This window comes from Hypanus sabinus, chromosome 13, assembly GCF_030144855.1.
Source record: "Hypanus sabinus isolate sHypSab1 chromosome 13, sHypSab1.hap1, whole genome shotgun sequence".
Taxonomy (NCBI): Eukaryota; Metazoa; Chordata; class Chondrichthyes; order Myliobatiformes; family Dasyatidae; genus Hypanus; species Hypanus sabinus.
The window spans coordinates 80,643,862-80,664,973 of NC_082718.1; the positions used below are offsets into that span (position 1 = coordinate 80,643,862).

Sequence of the window (21,112 nt, forward strand, 5' to 3'; positions counted from 1 at the left end):
CTGAAGGAGGGTCTCGGCCTGAACCCTCAGCTAACTACTCTTTTCCATAGATGCTGCCTGACCTGCTGAGTTCCTCCAGCGTTTTTGTGTGTTGCTGGGGAGGAGTAATTACTGAGCACCCAAGTAATAAGTGGCATCTGCATCTGTCTAACTATTTGCATTGAACAATATGAGATGTACGTACTGTTAATGCATCAAAATTTCACTTAGAATGCAGAGTATAAATGTCATTTTCTGTTAACACTTGCCTTGCTTTGTATGCAATAGGATTCCCAACCTGTACAAAAGGAGCCAAGTTTGGAGTTCCGCAAGAGCACGAAGCAGAAGATTGGGGATATGCTTAACCTGGCTGTAAAGGGCAAGAAACAAAATGAAGAGAAGACCCACTCCGGACGCGAACTGCAGCGGGGCAAATGTCCAGTCCACAAAGCAGTAAGAGCTGGATTTCACAATGAGGTGTGATACTGGTGTCTCTGTGATGGAAATGGGTTGTTGTGTGGGTGCTGCTGAGGATGGGACAGACAGGCTGTGGGTGTCACTGTTAACAGGCGATCTGTCAGTGCTGTTGTGGTTATGCAGGTAGTTGATGCGGCTGTTGACATCAGGTGATCAGTGTGGCTGTTGATGGCAGGCAGTTGGTACAGCTATTGATATGCAAGCCTGTTTATGGTACAAATTCCATCCCAGCCAGGAGCTGGCTTCATGGGCAATATGCACTCTCTTCTATGTGATTGAGTTTTGGTTCCTGCTGTGGGCAAACCCACCACGAAAGGTGTTACCACTAAACTCTGGGTAGTTCATTTCTGATTTGCAACGGGTATCAATAATGGCTTAGTGCTGTGTAGCCAACTGTAGTACTCAGTGAAATCATTGTGGAAATCTTTCTGTGCAGATGTTGGTTTGGGACAGGATTGGGATTGATATGGACGTATCTCTGGTGATGTATTCTGCCAACATTATTACTTCTGTTGTGGTCCTGACTGGATAGTGGCAGACGGAAGTTCTGGCATTCTAATTCCCTGGAGTATGGTTATCTATTGCTATCCTTTTAAGACTCAAGCTGCCAATTATTGCCTGCCACATTCCTTCATGGAAAGTCTGTACTTAAAGGCCTCATGCTGAGCACTCTGTGCTCAACTGTAGGAGTTCCATTTCCAGTACTGTTGGTTGTGATTTTGCCTTTGGATTTGGCTTGTACTGTCTTGTTTATTTTGAGTCTGAGTTAACTCTAGACCTCACCCTGCACTTGAGTTCACCATCATCCATAATGCTCTTGTTACAGCTATTAACAGCTGAATGAGATACCAAGTACTGACAAATATCAGCAGAACTGCACAGTTTGAGAGCAAGAAAAGAACTTGTATCCTTAGGAGAGGAGAATAAATTTGATATAGGACTGTCATCGAGCAGACAATATGTTTAAGATTGACTTAGCAGGTGTCACTAAAGAGTTAAAATGTTATTTTGATACCGGTGCCCGCCAGAGTGGATGGAGTCTGCAGATATCCCCATTAATGTGCAGTCCCTAAAACAAAAAGGTCAAACCCTTTGAGGACTTTGGTCTGAAATAAATGAAGCTGGACTTGATGCTGACCTGAGTATTTTGTCAGAGTTGTTGCTGGTGCAAATAATGTATTCAGAGTTACTATCAAAGTACCAATATGTCATCATATACATCCCTGAGAGTCATTGTCTTGTGGGCATGCTCAATAAACCTATAGGTTAATAACCATAACAGAGTCAGTGGAAGACTGCCCAACTTGGGCGTTCAGCCAGTGCGCAGAAGAAGACATTGTGCAAATACAAAAAGAAAGAAATAATAATAATGAATAAGCAATAAATATAAAAACATGAGATGAATTCTTGGAAGTGAATCCATAGGTTATGGGGACATTTCAGTGATGGGGCAAGTGAAGTTAACCCTTTTGGTTCAAGAGCCTGATGGTTGAGGGGTAGTAAGTGTTCCTGAACCTGGTGGTGTGAGTTCTGAGGCTCCTGTACCTTCTTCCTGATGGTAACTGCGAGAAGAGAGCACGTCCTGGGTGGTGGGGATCCCTGATGATGGATGCTGCTTTCCTGCAACAGTGTTACGTGGTGATGTGCTCAATGGTGGGGAGGACTTTACGACCATATCCACTACTTCTGTAAGATTTTCCATGCAAGGGCATTGTTGTTTCCATACCAGGCTGTGATGTATTGTCATCCGTTTGCTAATGGAGGAGAGATGAAAGTTGGATGCTGGTTTGATATGGGTGGGAAACTTCGTCTTTTTTTAGGATTATTGAGTGAGAAAAATATAGAGACAAGACTAAAATCAAACCAGCCATGATTTTACTGAATGTCGGAGTGGGCTGTCCATTGGGTAACCTACCCTTGCTCGTAATTAGTATGTCCATAACCATTTTGGGGGTTTTGGGCTTGGTAATTTGGGAGTTGGATTTTCGGGTGGAGATATGTCTCTACCAAAGCAGATGTTTGGTGCTGCTACCCTACGCTAACCTGCAGATCACCCTTGGGCAAGGTGTAGCACCGGGTTAGCCCACTCCCACTGATCAGGGTCAGGTGAAACCATGGGAGAAGGTGGTGGGTGGTGGTATGAGCAGCTGGTGCATATCAAGCCCCGGTTTTGTGACCACTGGCTCCAGGCAATGGCAAGCCATTTCTGTAGAAATGAGACCATGATCACCAATGTCATATATAACAAACGAACAGGTTTGGGAAAAAGAATTGATTGCTTTCCAGGGACAGGTGATGGGGGTATAAATACCCCTGGACTAGACATGCCTAGGCATCAACCCTGATGAAGATGGCAGTGTTTCTTATCAGAACGTTGGTTAAAATCAATACCTGTACCCAGTTGGAAGCCCAAGAAAAATTTATTCAAACAAGTTGTGGAGTTATTCTGGACATCGAGGTATCTATGATCTAGATTTTGAGATCTGCCCATCATAGATGATAAATGTACTCTGATTCCAAATTTCTGCTGTATCCACAAAATGACCTGATAAAATGCATTAGAGAATGCTTTCACCTCTTCCTAAATTCGCTGTATTTGATTTCAAAAGATGCTTATTTTTCTTTCCTTCTTCTTTCACTATGCAGAAGACTTTGACTTGTGCTCGTTTCTGTAACCCTACTCCAATATGAAGATATGCTTGGAGGTGGAGAATTGAGCCAGTTTTCTACATGCTGTAGTCTATTTCTACCAGCAGGTGGCAGGATGAAATGAAAAGGCAATCCAGCTGGGGTAGTTTTCAACTCGCTGGAAGAAAGCATTCAGTACAAGGTGCATAGTTGAGTCAAGCCAAAACAGTTATTGTCCCTGGACATGAGATAAATAGTTATCCGCCTACTTAAATCCCTCCTTAGACACAGTCCTTCTTATCCTTTTCGTTTTTTTTTTCTGGCAGTTCTCTGGGATCAAGGACTTGTTTCCACCACAGTTCTGCGGGACCTCAGGTGTCCGACGTGGGACCCTGGCTCAGGTGGTGTACTCCTTGTACAATTTACACTGGCCATTTGAAGTTCTCAATGCCATCCTGAATGCTGGCCCATTTTAATTGGTCATGTCAAGAATTCTATAACTGAGTGGAAATCTTCTGGGAACTTTTGAGCACATTCTTGAAATGTATCCTCTGTCCTTTAGGTATCTTCACAGGCTTCTCCATAGCCACAACACTGTGTCCTCTAGCTATTATCTTGGAGTCTCATAATTTCCTTTATCCTACAAACAATGCCTGTATCTTCAGATCTGAGCTCTGAAGTTCTCTCCATAAAACTCCTACCTTCCCAACTCTTTCTCCTTGGAGATGATGAGATAATTTACATATTTATTTAGAGATTCAGCATAGTAACAGGCCCTTCTCCACCAGCTAACAATGCCCAGTACATCCGGGTAACTTATTAACTGCACGTCTTTGGGCTGTGGGAGGAAACTAGAGCACCCGGAGGAAACCCACATGGTCACAGGGAGAACGTACAAACTCCTTACAGACAGCAGCAGAATTGATCTTGGGTCGCTGGTGCAGTAATAGTGTTATGCTAACTGCAGTGCTACTGTACCACTCCAACGTAATCAATCTGTAACCTAGGTTCTAGGCCAAGAACTGGGCAGTGGGATTAGTTAGTACAGCTTCTGTGGAGTCAATGACCTCAACTGTCTCCTGTTTATAAAGTTTTCTCTGAATGAGTCTTTCCTTAGTATGGTTGAGTTTTGGTCCAATTAAAATCCAACGGGGACATTTTCTAATGTTAAATGCACCATCCATCAATCTGCAAGAAATTGTCATGACATTTATCAGCAAAATAGCACTTCCTGTCTATCAGAATGTTAGCTAGAAATTCACATTTCCTGGTTTGTCAGATAGGCTAGAATGTGATGTGCAGTTGTCTGGCAATTTTAAGTCATTGAGTCATTGGAAACTACAGTACAGAAACAGGCCCTTCAACCCCTCTAGTCTGTGCTGGATCATTTAAACTGCCTAGTCCCATTGACCTGCACCCTGACCATAGCCCTCTGTACCCCCTCTACCCCTCCGGTCCATGTACCTGTCCAAACGTCTCTTCAACATTGAAATCAAAATCGCATCCACCATTTTCACTGGCGCTTGTTCCACACTCACACCACCCTCTGAGTGAAGTAGTTTCCCCTCGTCTTCTATCACGTCCCAATGTTTTTCTTTCCCTTTTGATATCATTCTCTTACCTTTAACTCCACATTTTAACTGGTCATCTTTATCTTGGAGTGTCTTAATAGGAGACATAATTCCTGTTTCTGTTTTCACGTCCTCTTGTCTTCTCTGTAGCCACTTGGTTTTGTGGGTTTTGAGATGGCTGATGTGTTTTCTTTCACATATTTTATGTTTTGGGGACATCATAAGGCAGTGAAAGACATTGCAGAAATGCAGACAATACAGTTGAACATGCAGCTGTATCATTATACAAACATTCAAATATTTTATTTCAAGGTATAGCATGGTAACAGAGCCTTCCGGCCCAAAAAGCCCACTGCCTCCCAATTACACCAGCTAACCTACTCACCCGTACGTCTTTGAAATGTGGAGGAAACTGGAGCACCCAGAAGACACCATGTGGTCACGGGTAGAACATACAAACTCCTTACAGAGAGCTGAAATTGAACCTGGCTCTTTAATAGCATTACACTAGCCACTGCGATACCGTGCCAGCCCAGTAATACAATACAAAGTGGAGAATAGGGAGCTAAAAAGGGCAGAGATTTAGGAAATATATTCCAGAACTTGGGAACTCAGCAGATGAAAATGCAACGTGGAGCAATTAATTCTGGGAATGATTAATATACCAGCCACCTTGGAGGATTGAACGTCTGGAGATCATAAGGTGAGGCTGAAGAGGTGATTTGAGAGGAGGGTTGCAGATTATACACAGTGACTTAGCTCAACTGGTTGTCACTGCAAATCAACAAACCACAGATAACCTGGGTAGGTGGAGACGGCGATATCTGCACTGATAAATGTCTGACTGTGGCGAGTGGAGATGGAAACGGTTGGAATGTCATACATTACATTTTTTCTTCATAAATGTATTTGTTCTCAGGTGGAACCTTTAAGGTATTAGAGATAACAAAATATAATTTATACATAACTGGGAGAAATGAGAGCAAGTTGACAAGGATTCTTGTTAACGTTCAGTTGTACATATTGAAGATCTTCAGGTTTTGTGAATTTCTGTGCTTGGAACTTGCACAGAATTATGCAAAATTTACAGAATTGGACCAGTTCCATCTGCTGCTTCCATGGGACCTTCCTCCCATGCAAACCTCCAACAGGATATTTCTCCTTGGATTGATCTCACCTTTCCTTAAATGGACCTGTATCACTTTCGTTTGTTAGTCCTCGTGATTCGGACATTTAATCATCTCTCTTGGCAAAGTAATCTCTCCTGAATTTCTCACTGGATTTTATAATGCCTCTTTTTTGTACATGTAGTCAGTCCTCGGGTTATTCTGGAGTAATTTCTGAGATCTGTTCATAGCTTATTTCTCCCAAGGCAGAAGCGTCCATTTTTGATTCAGTGTTTGTATCCTTGGTATAGTTATTCATTTCAATGAACAATCATCCTAACTCTACCCGCAATTAAACTGATTTTAATAGATACTGTTTTCAGTCGTTAATGAGCATCACAAGACAGTTTATTGTTACTATTATTATTATCACTAACTTGATAAATGTTATTAAAATGCATGGGGGAATTTGCGCAGTCAAATTTCTGTATATCATGTCAATTGTAACAGATGGAACTCTGTACACACATAGTTTATAGTTTTGATCTCACAGGTGGAAAGATTGTCCCATCCTTTTGAAAATTTAATTAATCAGTTTCCCTAATGTGTTGATTCTCATTTATCAAAAATAACTCCAAACTATTCAACCTTTCCTGTATCATTCTTTCTTTTACCTTGTACCTTCTCCAGACCTTCTGCATCCTTGTTATAATGTAGCAACACCACACAGTTCAAAGTAAATATATTATGAAAGTACATACACACCACCATATACAGCCCTGAGGTTCATTTTCTTGCAGGTATACTCCACAAATCTTTAGAATAATAACCATTAACAGAAAGACCGAGCCAACTTGAGCATTCCACCAGTGTGGAAAAAGCAGCAATCTGTGCAAATACAAGAAGAAATAAATAATAATAGTAAATAAATAAACAATAAATATCGAGAACATGAGATGAAGAGTCCTTGAAAGTGAGTCCATTGGTTGTGGGAATGTTTCAATGATGGGGTGAGTGAAGTTATCACCTTTCGTTCAGGAGTCAGATGGTTGGGGGTTAGTAACTGTTCCTGGGCCTGGTGGTGTGAGTCCTGAGGCTCCTGTACCTTCTTTCTGATGGCAGAAGTGAAGTGTACCAAGTGTAGTCTAAGCAACATTGCATTGCTTCAGCCTCTTTACTCTCCATCCATGCTTGCCTGTTCCTCTCCTCTTGGGTATTCTAACGAGCGTAAGGATTGGTGGACTGGTTCAGTTGTGCTTTCGTTGTCTCCTTGGAAACATGGCAGGGTGCTGGTCACCCCTGCGTTATGGCCATTCAGGTAATTTGCCCCTTGCAGGATCCATAAATCATGACCCTTAAATTTGAGATATGGAATAAAATTTGCTTTAATTGAATTTACGTGAAAAAGAAGTAACTAATTAAACACAAAGCATGTTTTTAAACGTGTTTCCTGACATGGATGATGTTATGGAAGATTGCAGTATGGGCCACCTTCCAAGAAAGCATCATGCACCGATTGACAGTAGTCTGGTGGAGATTTCCTGTCTGGAATTTCCCTTCTGCACCCCACGCCCCGCTTCATCCCACCAGCCTCTGTTCCCTAGAGGAGGAGTGGTCAGAATGGACAACAGAGAGTAACTTGGGGACACCATTCATAGTATAAAAAAGGAAATGTGCAATTTTTAACATGCCTAATGGCAAGTGTGGGCCTTAGGAACAGCTTAACGTGTTGCATTAGATTTCACACAGTATTTAAGCAGATAAAGAGGGTGGAAAGATGGGGTGAGGAAAGGTCGAGATGGCTGATCTCTTTGACAGGTTGGAAGGCTGAAATAGTTCGAAATTAAAATAGTTCATGGTAAAAGGAAGTGGTGAAGGGACAGGAAGTATAAACTATACTGGAGTACATGTAAATTGTGATGGTCAAGTTATCACTAACAGAGACAATCCAAAGCAATGATTGTGAGTTAAACTGAACCAGCAGGTTCAAGAACAGCGACTGCACTTCCCTTCAACTATTCTGTTTTGAGACACTTTGATCACATTGCACTAAAATGAACTTTTTTTTATCTAATTGCATTATTTCTTGTAAATATTGTGTAAAAAATTATGATTAATATAGCAAAAGTTAGTTGGAAGTTAGAGGATTTGGAAGCTTCTAAAAACCAACATTAGGCAACTGAAACAAATATATGGGGAAAAAGAGATGAGTTGTGAGAGTAAGCTAGCCAGTAATATCAAGGAGGATACCAGAAGTTTTTTCAGATGTATAAAGAGTAAAAGAAAGGTGAGAGTGGATATTGGACCACTGGAAAATGACACTGGAGAGGCAGTAATGGGGACAAAGCAATGCTGGGTGAACTTAAGTCTTCACTGTGGAAGACGTTAGCAGAAATTTGAGTGCCGGGGGCAGAAGTGAGTGTCACTGCTCTTACTAAGGAAAAGGTGCTTTGGAAGATGAAAGGTCTGAAGGTAGATAAGTCGCCGGTACCAGATGAACTGAAAGAGGTAGCTGAAGTGGTTGTAGAAGCATTATTAATAATCATCCAGTAATCTCTAGGTTCTGGAATGGTTTTGGAAGACTGGAGAATTGCAGATGTCATTCAGCTCTTTAAGAAAGGAGGAAGGCAGAAGAAAGGAAATTGTAGGAGATCAGAAGGAATTCCTTTAGCCAGAGGGTGGTGAATTTGTGGAATTCATTGCTTCGGATGACTGTGGAGGCCAAGCCATTGAGTATATTTAAAGCAGAGGTTGATAGGTTCTTGGTTAATCAGGGTGTCAGAGGTTACGGGGAGAAGGAAGGAGAATGGGGTTGAGAAGGATAATAAGTCAGCCATGATGGAATGGCAGAGCAGACTCGATGGACCGAATGGCCTAGTTCTGCTCCTACGACTTGTGATCTTAAGGTCTTTGTCTTTCGACTTTATGCCTGTGATGCTGCGTCAAGTTCAGCTGTTCATTGTACTTGTGCATGTGGCAACAAACTCGACTTTGAATTTGTTGAATTCAGTGGAGACACAAGACTACAACTGCTGGATTCCGGAGCATAGAGTGGTCTGCTGGAGGAACAGCATCTGCAGAGAGGATTGGCTAATGTTTTGGGATGAACCCCTGCGTCACATCTTATCTCTGATGCAAGGTTTAAAACGTTGATAGTTCCTCTCTCCCTGTACTGATGATGCCGGACCTTCTGAAACCAGGGAGCTGCTCAGCAGTTGGTATCAGCGGGCTGGTGGGTCTGGACTATACACTTGCTTTTTCTGTGTCATTATATCTTACTGATATTCTTTATGGGTTGTTGTATGTGCAGTGTCATGGCGTGGGAGGAGTGTATCAGGACTCTCTTATTGCATGATTGTGAGATTGTGATCTTGTGTGCGCTGTGTTGCGTGATTGTTGGCAATGCGTTTGTGCACCCCTGGACCCTGCAGTGAATCTGTCTGGGTTGGCTGCATTCAAATACAGCTAAACGACATTTAACCTTGAATTGAATGCAGAAGACTCCGAAGTGTGTAACAGACAACTTGAGGTGCTGTTTCTCAGTTTTGTTTTAGGCGTCTTCGAGCTGCCATGCCTGAGGAGTGTAAATCACAGAACAGCTTCAGAAACGAGCCAGGGTACTTACCAGGAACATTAACAAAACAGTACTGATCCCTACAGAAATAAAGCAAGGCAGATGATCATAATCTTGGTGAAGAGGTCAGTTTCTAGGTCCATCTGGAAGGAAGATGGAGAACCAAGGGTTAAGCAGAGTTTAGAGACTTGACTGAAGAAGTTTTTTTTTGACTAACCTAGCTTGCAACAGCAGGGAGAGAGTGGGAGAATACTCAGTGCATTGAGATAGCCCTGTGACACCCCAGGCCTTTCAAAGGAGGCCAAGAATTCATGGACTCTCAGTGATTTTAGTTGAGACTCCATCAGCCTGTGTTCATGAAAAGTTCATTGACCTGTTACGTTGCCAGTGTTTCCAATTTGAATTCCAAGAAGTTGGTGGATTCTGTCATGAATTAGAGAAACTCGCTTTGCTTTCAGTGAAAAGTCTCACTTCTGCTGGGATTTACTTAATTATGATTCCAACTTGCAGTTCAAGGGTCATTTTTATGCCGAGCACCACGTTTAATGATGAATATTTCAGAAAGGCCTTTTTGTTTCTTTGATGTGTGTTGTAAAATATGTAAAGATTGAAATGACATCCTTGAGCAAGTATACAAAATATTCATGACATTTTCTTTTGCATTTTTGAACTTTTAGTTTATTTTTATTTTTTGAGAAACAGCAAGGAACAGGCCCTTTGAGTCCCTCTACCCAGCAATCCCCCGATTCAACCCTGGCCCAAACATGGGACAATTTACCAATAAACCTACCAACTGGTACATCTTTGGCCTGTGGGAGGAAACCAGAGCACCCAGAGGAAACCCACACAGTCACAGGAAGAACATATAAACTCCTTACAGGCAGTGGCGTGAATTAAACCCGGGTCACCTGTACTGTACAGCGTTGTGTTAACCAGTACGTTATCATTAATTATGGACAAGGAAGGGAGAGTGGTCAGGGTCATTTATGGGGTCTGGCACATACTCAAAGTGCGTGTGAAGTCCTGAGTCTCTGAAGAGGAAAAGAGGGAAGTTGTACTGGTATTAATTCTCTATCGGAAATGGCGAAAGGATTATTCCTAAGAAACGTGAACTAGTCTGTCCTCTCTCAAGGCCGACTGACACTGCTTTGTGGATCCAGAACTAGCTTGCCCACAGAGGCAAAGTCATATTCTGCATGGAGGTCGGTGACCAGTGCAGTGCCTCAGGGATCTGTTCTGGGACACCTACTCTTCGTGATTTTTATATATGACCTGGATGAGGAAGTGGAGGGATGGGGTAGTAAGTTTGCTGGTGACACAAAGGTTGGGGGTGTTGTGGATAGTGTGGAGGGCTGTCAGCGGGACATTGATAAGATGTAAAACTGGGCTGAGAACTGGCAGATGGAGTTCAAGACATAAGTCTGAGGTGGTTCATTTTGGTAGGTCAAATGTGATGGCAGAAAAGATTATTAATGGTAAGAGTCTTGGCAGTGTGGAGGATCAGAGGGATGTTGGGCTCCGAGTCCATAGGACGCTCAAAGCAGCTGCGCAGGTTGACTCTGTGATTAAGAAGGCATACAGTGTAATGACCTTCATCAATCATGGATTTGAGCTTAGGAGCCGAGAGGTAATGTTGCAGCTATATAGGACCCTGGTCAGACCCCCTTGAATTACTGTGCTCATTTCTGGTCGCCTCACTACAGGAAAAATGTGGAAGCCATAGAAAGGGTGCAGAGGAGATTTACAACGATGTTGCCTGGATTGGGGAGCATGCCTTATGAGAATAGGTTGAGTGAACTTGGCCTTTTCTCCTCGGAGCGATGGAGGATGAGAGGTGATCTGATAGAGGTGTATAAGATGATGAGGGGCATTGATCGTGTGGATAGTCAGAGGCTTTTTCCTAGGGCTGAAATGGTTACCACAAGAGGGCACAGGTTTAAGGTGCTGGGGAGTAGGTACAGAGGAGATGTCAGGTGTAAGTTTTTTACTCAGAGAATGGTGAATGCGTGGAATGGGCTTCTGGCAATGGCGGTGGAGGTTTTTTAAGAGACTTTTGGACAGGTACATGCAGCTTAGAAAAATAGAGGGCTGTGGGTAACCCTCGTAATTTCTACTGTAGGGACATGTTCAGCAAAACTTTGTGGACCGAAGGGCCTGTATTGTGCTGCAGGTTCTTTACGTTTCTATGAAAGTAGTTTGTGCTTTTGTTCCAGCATGTACTTTTTTGTGTTTATTCAGGAGAGTGAAATTGAGCATTTGTTATATTAGATAGCCATGAAAGATCAAAGTGTGTGATTTAAGCAGAAATGGAAGGAATGTAAAATTAAGGTATAATAGTATCCTCTTGATACTTTTACCATGAATGTCTTAGTTTTAGAAAATGCAGTAAAGTGTAAAAATGTTGGTGCTTCTTGTTTGTACGTAAGTCACTGCGACATTTTAAGTTGCATTGTTATCCCGTTGAGCTCAGAGCTGTGACTGTGACATCACAAAGAAAATGAAATTGCATCAGTTCATATTAGTAATTCATTGCAACCATATCCATTCATGGGGCACCTGAAAGTATCACCACAAATTTGCACTGAAAATCTGGGTTTGTAATTTCTGAAGCACAGAACCTTGCATGGAAATCAGCAACTCAGCCTGAGGTATGGGTAAAGCTTAATTCCCTGAATTGTAATCCTCCACTGAATAAACTGACAGATTGATTTTTAAAATTATTTGTAACATACTTTGAAAGGAAAATCACTTCCCCTCCCCCCCACCTCTTTACATTGGCTTCTTCCCCTTTCCTTTTCAGTCCTGATGAACGGCCTCAGCCCGAAATGTCGACTGGTCTGTTCACTTCCATGGATGCTGCCTGACCTGCTGAGTTCCTCCAGTCTTTTGTATGTTGCTTTGGATTTCCAGCATCTGCAGAATTTCTCATGTGTGTTTCAGTTCACCTGCATCAATAGCGCTCTGGTTAGGGTTATGTTTCCAGCACTCCTAATGAAGCTTCAGACATCTGTATTGAGGAATGAATTATTGTTCAAATTAGGCGATCGATCTATGGTTTTGTAACCACCTGCTGAGCCCTGCATCAACTGGGTTTTAAAGTTCACATAGGAAGTAGAGTTGAAACCAGTCCATCCTGTCACATGGAGCAAAGTTAGTCTCACTTGATGAAACGTTACAGTTCTGCTGGTCAAATTAATTATCGTAACCTGAAAGGAAAATCTTCTGTGGAACAAATTATTGTGATTTTGCAATTCCTTCCACACCCCCATGTTTATTTTATTCAAGCTTCGTTGATTGCTAGAAATAGTTCAGTTTTTGAAATCTATATGTTGGTTGATTTCCAGTGTGTCAGATGATTGAAGTTGGCCAAAAGCTGTGTAAGATTAACATTTGTTAATAATTAGAATACAATGCATAGACCAGAAGTGCCCAACCTTTTTTATGCCATGAACCAATACAGTCAACCAACGGGTCAGTGGACCCCAGGTTGGGAAGCCCTGATGTACATGTGGATAATCTTCTGTCAGCAACTGCAAGGAAATAACAGTCTTCGAAGAGTTTTAACTTTCAGAAACTGAGAAAAGTGGCTTAAATGCTTTTTTTGTTGAAGAAATAGTGTTACTTTAAGAAAAATCACTTTTGCACCTTTGTGCTTATTTTTGTTCAATCTTCAAACTGTTGCAGCAAAGCCGTAGTGAGGTATTTGGGATCCATTTCACTTCTTCCATTCATGCTCTCAAATTCTCCTTCCATCCCCTTCCTCTTATCTTTGCTCTTTCCCGACAGGTCATTTTCTGATTTTTTTTGTGTGAATATTTTGGTCTGGATGGCTAGATTTATGGCACATCTCCCAAGCTGAACCAGAGTTGAATGTGTCCTTGCAATACACTCAAAACACTGGAGGAACTCATCAGGCCAGGCAGCATCTAGGAAAAGCGTACAGTTGACGTTTTGGCCTGAAACCAATAATGTACTCTTTTCCTAGATGCTGCCTGGCCTGCTGAGTTCCTCCAGCATTTTGTGTGCATTGCTCGGATTTCCAGCGTCTACAGATTTTCTTTTGTTTGTGATTGGATGAGTCCTTTCTCAACTTCCCATTAACTAGCTTTGGCTAATGCTCTGCTGCCCAAATTCTCATTCAATCACACTTTTGCCTACTACCCTCCTGGTTATGCAGTGCTTCAGCATTAACAGCCCCATCTTTAGTTTCATTTCTCTTTTAATTTCTGTAGCATTCTCCAGCCCTGTGGCTATAAAGGCAGTCCTGATGAACGGTGTTTATTCCCTCTGTAGATGTTCCTTGACTTGCTGATATTGCGTCTGTGTTGCTCAAGATTTCCAGCACCTGCAGAGTCTCTTGAGTCCAGGATTATCTACTCCTTGAACCACTGGGTACAAGAATCCACTTGTTGTTCCTTTCTGCCCCTTGTGGCACATGGTTAGCATTTTTGTCTGTTTTAGACGAGGATTCAACCCAGCACAGATTAAAGTGTGGAAGGAGCCGGCTGGATTTGAACCTGGGACCACTTGCCTCGAATACCAGTGCCGATGCCACTGTACTACCAGCTGGCACTTAGTGGCCACTTTATTAAGTACACCAGTACCCATACTCGTTTAAGCACATGTTTGGTTCAAGCTGACAGGAAGTTGACAGTAACTCAAGTAATGACACGTTGCAGCAGTGGTGTGCAGAAGAGCATCTTCGTATGTGCAGTACGTCGAACTTCGAAGTGGATGGGCTATAGCAGCAGGAGGTGGCATGGTTGCATAGTGGTTGGCACATCGCTCTACAGTGCAGGCGACCGGGGTTCAATTCCCACCACTGCCCGTGAGGAGTTTGTCCATTCTCCCCGCGACCGTGTGGGTTTCCTCTGGGGTGTTCCGGTTTCCTCACACGGTCCAGCGTTGATAGTTGGTAGGTTAATTGATCATTATAGATTATGCCATGGATTACGCTGGGATTAAATCAGGGGTAGGGGATTCCTTGGAGGGCCTATTCCATGCTGTATTTCAATAACATTTTTTTTAAAAGACCATGAACGTATACTCAGTGTCCACTTGGTAAGGTACAGGAGGTATTGTATGGAGTAAGGTGGGACCATGAACGTATAAGCAAGAGATCCAGTTATCTGTAACAGTGTTGTAGCTTCATACTGACTGTGCTGAGAGTGGCCTGTATCCAGAGAGCTCAAAGCTCACATTCTGCCAGAGAATTTAAATGTAACTCAAGATGAGTAAGTGGACTTTGTCATGATGCATGAGTATCACAGATGCCCAACTGTAGAGAAGGAAATCTCATGTGACATGGTCCAATCTCTGTGTCACTCCAGCATTTTGAACGTAACTGACAGCTCAGACTATAACAATCAACCTTGCTGCTGATGACCACAGAGCATGTACCTTCTATTCCACAAAGCTGATACCATCAGTGCTTTGCAGGGCTGCCAACCGCTCTGACTCACTTGCCAGATGACTGGAAATCATTAAGCCTCTCTGGTGTTGGAAATCTGAAGTGAACAGAAAGTACCACAAGCGCTCGGCAAATCAGGCAGCATCTCTGCACCTGCTGAGTTTTAGTTTTTGCACTAGATTATTGAGTCGGCCTCAGAGCAGAAATACTTGATTATTATTATTATTGATTTTGAGGGAGTGGATTTGACCCAGTGCATCATGGGTAAAGCCCTTCCAACTGTTGATTACATCTACATGAAACGCTGTCGTTGGAAAACAACATCCATTATCAGAGAATCCCACCACCCAGATCCTGCTCTCTTCTCACTGCTGCCATCAGATAGAAGGTACAAGAGCCTTGGGACTCACACCACCAGGTTCAAGAACAGTTACTTCCCCTCAACCATCAGGCTCGAACAAAAGGGGATAACTACTCTCACTTGCCATCCGTTGAGATGTTCCCAGAACCAGTGCTCTCACTTTGAGGACTCTTTACCTCATTATCTCATGTTCTTGTTAATTATTGCTATTTATTTATATTTTCATTTGCACAGTTTGTTGTCTTCTGCACTCTGGTTGATCTTTCATTGATCCTGTTATAGTTCCATAGATTTATTGAGTATGCCCACAAGAAAATGAATCTCAGGGTTGTATATGGTAACATATATGTACTCTGATAATAAAATTTACTTTGATCTTCCAGGTTTCCATTCAGAGGTTAAACGAGGAATACTGATAAAATCCTGATGAACAAAAAGACAACTTGTGCCTTCTGAGTAACACACACAGAATGAAAAGCTTAGTAAATCAAATTTGCAGTAATAATTATATTACTGATATTCAAAATTTCTTGATCCTTGGATTCAGATGCATTACCTCATGTATTCCCAAGAGAGCCATTACATAGTCATCTCTCACTCTGACTCACTCTGTTCCGGAACCTAAGAACTTCAGTGTTTCCCCATAGTTCTCAGTTTACCTGATCACTACCATTGTGAAAGCAGAATGGACTTCTGCATAACTGCCTGTGGTTTCACCATCCAGGTTCCTCAAATAAGACGATATTAACTCATGTGGGTGCAGTTGTCCTTTGGTTGCATCTGTGTCGTGCATTTTTTTTGTGTGTGTGGGTTGCAGATATTAGCAAAAATGTCCCAAAGTTACAGCTGGGCACCCAGTTGTGAACATCTGGTCCTTGAATCTTTAGCCTGTAACTGAAGACTCCTTTACTGTTCTATATGAAGTTAGGAGTTTTGCTGGGAAAGGAACTGCAGAGAGGAAAGTACGTTATACATGAGGACCACAAACTTGGTGTGGGGTTTGGAGGCTTTCATGCCTCAAAGACCTGGAGAACCGTGTTGGCTAAAGTCAGGGCTTTGCACTTTGGCTCTTGGTAGGGTCACCCATGCCAAACAGGTAAAAGGTAGAGGACAGATTAAAAGTGGTTCACAGGACCTCCAGCTTCAGGGGTCCATCTCAGGGTTAACAATCCTGACGGGTGAAAAGAGAATTGTTACAGAAACAGCAATGAAGAATCCTTCTCTGCAGACGGAGGTGGAGGACCCTCATTGCTGCCCTAATGACCAGCGGCGTAACAGGCAGTAAGACCTCCCTAGCTTGCCAACACCTGACTTATGTCCATCCTGTACCTTGTCGAATGCCACAGGGCTGCAGATGGCTTCTGTCTGGGAAGTCAGTGTTCAGCTGCATTTCTGACAGGTTATGAGCACTTCATAGGAATGGAACCCTACCAAATCCTGGGGACACTAGCCGAGCAGGTGAACAAGATTAGTTTTATTGTTACAGTGAACTGCTTTGTTTTTGTCAGTGACGAGCACAGTCTGAAGATGCGCTGGGACAGCATGCATCTGCCACCGTGCTTCCAGTGCCAGCATAGCTTGCTCACAACTTACTAACTCTGCCCTGTGCGTCTTTGGAATGTGGGGGGGAAACTAGGGCACCTGGAGGAAACCACACAATTATGGGAGAACATACAAACTCCTTACAGCCAGTGGCGGGAATTAGACCCCGATTTTCCGATTGTTGGCACTGTAAAGCATTAACACTAGCTGCCATGTCACCCTCATTCTCTCATTCCTCTGTTTTCGGTGTGTAAGAGAATAACATTTATAGCAACCAGCCTAGATCTAATTGTACTCCCCCAGGAGACTCACCTGCTTCTTGCTCTTCTGGATTAAGTCCAGCCTGAAGCCTGGAGATTTGGGAATAACCAGGTTTCTGTCCATGATGACAATGGTACTCAGACCATTTGGGACAGTATTTAGGGAGGGAGTTTGTCCAGAATGCCTTTAGCTCAGTATCAGAGACCATAGCATCTTGTGTCATCTCCAGCCTGTACTTCGCTCCTTTCAACGAAATGCTGACAAGTTAGACAGTAATAAAAGTTAAGTTTACGTCATAATAACTTCATCGTCTTCTGTGAATGTAATGTAATTCTTTTAACAGATGTTTTCTGTAAGAACAGAAGAATGACGGGGGGAATCTCATTGAAACCAACTGGATAGTCGGCCTTTTGTTGCTATGGTCAGAAGTTCCCACCTGCTTCAAAAGGACAACAGTTATTCCAGTGCCTAAGAAGAGTAGTGTGAGCTGCCTTAATGACTATCTCCAGTAGCACTCACGTCTACGGTGTTGAAATGCTTTGAGAAGTTGGCCAATATCAACTCCTGCCTCAGCAGGACCTGGACCCACTGCCATTTGCCCATCGCCACAATAGGCCTACGGCAGACGCAAACACAATCGCTTTTTCAGGGGGCCTTAGGTCATCTGGACAATAGAAACACCTATGTCAGGATGCTGTTCGGTGACTATAGCTCAGTGTTTAACACAATTATTTCTACAGTCCTGATTGATAAGCTACAGAACTTGGGTCTCTGTACCTCCTCCTGCAATTGGATCCTCAACTTCCTAACTGGAAGACCACAATCTGTGCAGATTGGTATTAATAACTCTTCCCCATTGCCAGTCAACACTGATGCACCTCAGGGGTGTGTGCTTAGCCCACCGCTCTACTCTCTCTATACCCATGACTGTGTAGGTGGGCATAGCTCAAATGCCATCTATAAATTTGCTGATGATACAAGCATTTGTTGGCAGAATCTCAGATGGAGACGAGAAGCTTACAGGAGTGAGATATACCAACTAGTTGTGTGGTGTCACAGCAACAACCTTGCACTCAATGTTAGTAAGATCAAAGAGTTGATTGTGGACTTCAGAAAGGGTAGGAATAGGGATCACGAACCAGTCCTCATAGAAGGATCAGAAGTGGAGAGAGTGAGCAATTTCAAGTTCCTGAGTGTCAAGATCTCTGAGGATCTAAGCTGGTCCCAACACATCGATGCAGCTATAAAGAAGGCAAGACAGCGGCTATATTTCATTGGGAGTTTGAGAAAATTTGGTTTGTCATTTGAAACACTCAAACTTCTACAGTTGTGCCAGGCAGAGCATTCTGACAGGCTGCATCACTGTCTGGGATGGGGGTTGGGTGGGCACTAATGCACAGGATCAAAAGAAGCTACAGAAAGTTGTAAAATTAGTCAGCTCCATCTTGGGTACTAGCCTCTGTCTTCAAGGAGCAGTGTCTCAGAAAAGCATTGTCCATTATTAAGGACCCCCATCACCCAGGACATGCCCTCTTCTCATTGTTACAATCAGGGAGGAGGTACAGGAGTCTGAAGGCACACACTCAACGATTCAGGAACAGCTTCTTCCCCTCTCCCATCTAATTCCTAAATGGATATTGGATTCATGAACACTACCTCACTTTTATTATATCTGATTTTGCTATTTTCTAATTTAATTATTTAACTAACACACACACACACACACACACACACACACACACACACACACACACACACACACACACACACACACTCTTCCCTCTCTCCCTCTCCCCCTCCCTCACCGTAATTGATTTCACATATTTTTCCTGTATCATTATGTATTGCATTGCACTGCTGCCACCAAGTTAACAAATTTCATGACATATGCCAGTGAACCTGATTCTGATTCTGATATTGAATGGTCTAAATAGGATGGACATGTAGAGGATGTTTCCTATAGTGGGGGAGTCTAGGACCAAAGGGCACATTTTCAGAATGAAAGGACGTCCCTTTAGAACAAAAATGAGCAGGGAGTTCTTCAGCCAGAGGGTGGTGAATCTGTGGAATTCATTGCCATGGATGGCTGTGGAGGCCAAATCATTTAAATAAAGCTGAGGTAGATAGGTTCTTCATTAGTACGGGCGTCAAAGGTTAAGGGGAGAAGGCAGGAGAATGGGGTTGATGGAGATAATAAATTAGCCATAATGAAATGGTGGAAAGATTCAATGAGCCAAATGGCCTAATTCTCTTCTTATGCTTTATGGTGATGTTGGATCATAATCTGGGTTACCCTCCACCCAGAAGGAGCAGAAATAAATTTTATCTTTTCCTTGCAGTTCCCTTTTAGCACTAGAATGATAACAACTATTTCCTGTATGGGGCCTAATGTGAGATTGACAGCTTATTTGTCCAATTTTGATGAGTTAATTTGTGTTTAAGGTTCCAAGGTTTGAAGTTACCCCACAAGGGTTTCTGGCCTGTTTGAATAATTAATACTTTTTGAATTGTCTGAAGGTATTCAAAATCTGGCAGCTGGGCACATTTTCTCTGAGAGTCGAGTGCTCATGGGGAGAAAATGGTGTTTTGTTAATCAATGTCTCATGTCAATCCATTCAGTAACAATATTTACACATTGTTTAGTTTAAAGCAGCATCTTGTACCTCTTGCATGGAAAATTTAGCTTGATAATAGCAGCTTTTTACAGCCATTGTCTCTCAGCTTGAAAACAGATGCATGCTGCCCAGAAACTCCATGACAAGAGACGCTCTTGTCTGTCAGCAGCAGAAGCATCTTGTTTAGATGAGATTGTCACCATCATTGAATGGTAATGGTTGTGGAAACGTTGTTCCTGAAGGTTGCAATCGGTTTTCGTTGAGAAGACGAGGGAGAGCATCTTTCATCATCGAGGATCCTCGCCATCCTGGCCACACTCACTTCTCACCACTGCGGAGGGACAGGAACCACACCACCAGTTTCTGGAACAGTTCCCTCAGGCTCCTGAACCAGTATGGATAACTTCACTCACCTCAACACTGAGCTTATTCCATAACCTATAGACTCACTTTCAGGAACTCTACAACTCACGTTTACAGTGTTATTTGTTATAAATGTTCTTTGAACTTTGATATTTTATGTACTTGCAGTTCGTCAGTCTTTGTGTGTAGTGTTTCATTGATTCTATTGTGTTTTTTTGTTCTACTGGGAATGTCTGCAGGGTCCTTGGTGATGGATGCTGCTTTCCCTCATCTTCTCAACCTCGAAGAGCAGCATTTTAAACATCTGAACACCACATTACCATTCTGTGACAAATACATACTTCGATAATAAATTTAATTCAATCTTTAAAACAGGGCCAGTGAAAAATATAGGGAGAATTAAAATCATTATTCAAAGGCATGTGCAAGGTTTTAAAGCGTTAAGAATAAAATCTAGATAACCCAATAGTGTGGTTCATGGACAGACACAAGTAACAAAAGTTCAAAGTAAATTTATTAACGAAGTAGATATATGTCACCATATACAACCCTGAGATTCATTTTCTTGTATGAATACTCAGCAAATCTATAGAATAGCAACTATAACAGGGATCAGTGAAAGATCAGCCTGTGTGCAGAAGACAACAAATTGTGAAAATGCAAATATAAATATATAGCAATAAATAATGAGATAATAAGATGAAGAGTCCTTGAAGTGAGATCATTGGTGTAGGAACATTTCAATGATGGGGCAAGTGAGTGTAGTTATCCCCTTTTATTCAAAAGCCTGATGGCTGTGGGTAGTAACTGTTCATGAACCAGGTGGTGTGAGTCCTGGGGCTCTTGGACCTTCTGCCTGAAGGCAACAACAAGAAGACAGCTTGACCCGGAAGGTGGGGTTCTCGAATGATGGGTGCTGCTTTCATGTAGATATGACAGCGTTTCATGTAGATGTAACAAAGGAAAGTAGAGCAGGAATAGGCCATTTGGCCCCTCAAATCTGCCCTGCTGTTCCAGATGATTGTGTCTAATCTACACTGACCTCAACGCCTAATTTGAGCTGGTTTCCTTAACTCAGTTCTTAATCATTCAATATGCAGAATCAGGTTTATTATCATGGGCATATGTTATGAAATTTGTTGTTGAGTGGCAGTACATAAATTACAATAAGAATATAGAACAAAAAATAGGGCATAAAGAGCAAATTCATGAGTTCATGGATCAT

General features: G+C 42.5%; 1 protein-coding gene across 4 annotated transcripts in view; it reads left to right on the forward strand.

Moving 5' to 3' along the window:
- Positions 1–21,112, forward strand: part of LOC132404048 (uncharacterized) — a 267,886-nt gene that overhangs the window by 115,460 nt on the left and 131,314 nt on the right. For 2 of the 4 annotated variants that reach the window (XM_059988029.1, XM_059988027.1), the window contains exon 5: positions 268–456. In XM_059988029.1, coding sequence (XP_059844012.1) covers positions 268–456 — 189 coding nt within the window. The remainder of the gene's footprint in view (positions 1–267; positions 457–21,112) is intronic. The other 2 variants (XM_059988026.1, XM_059988028.1) reach the window with 1 other exon arrangement.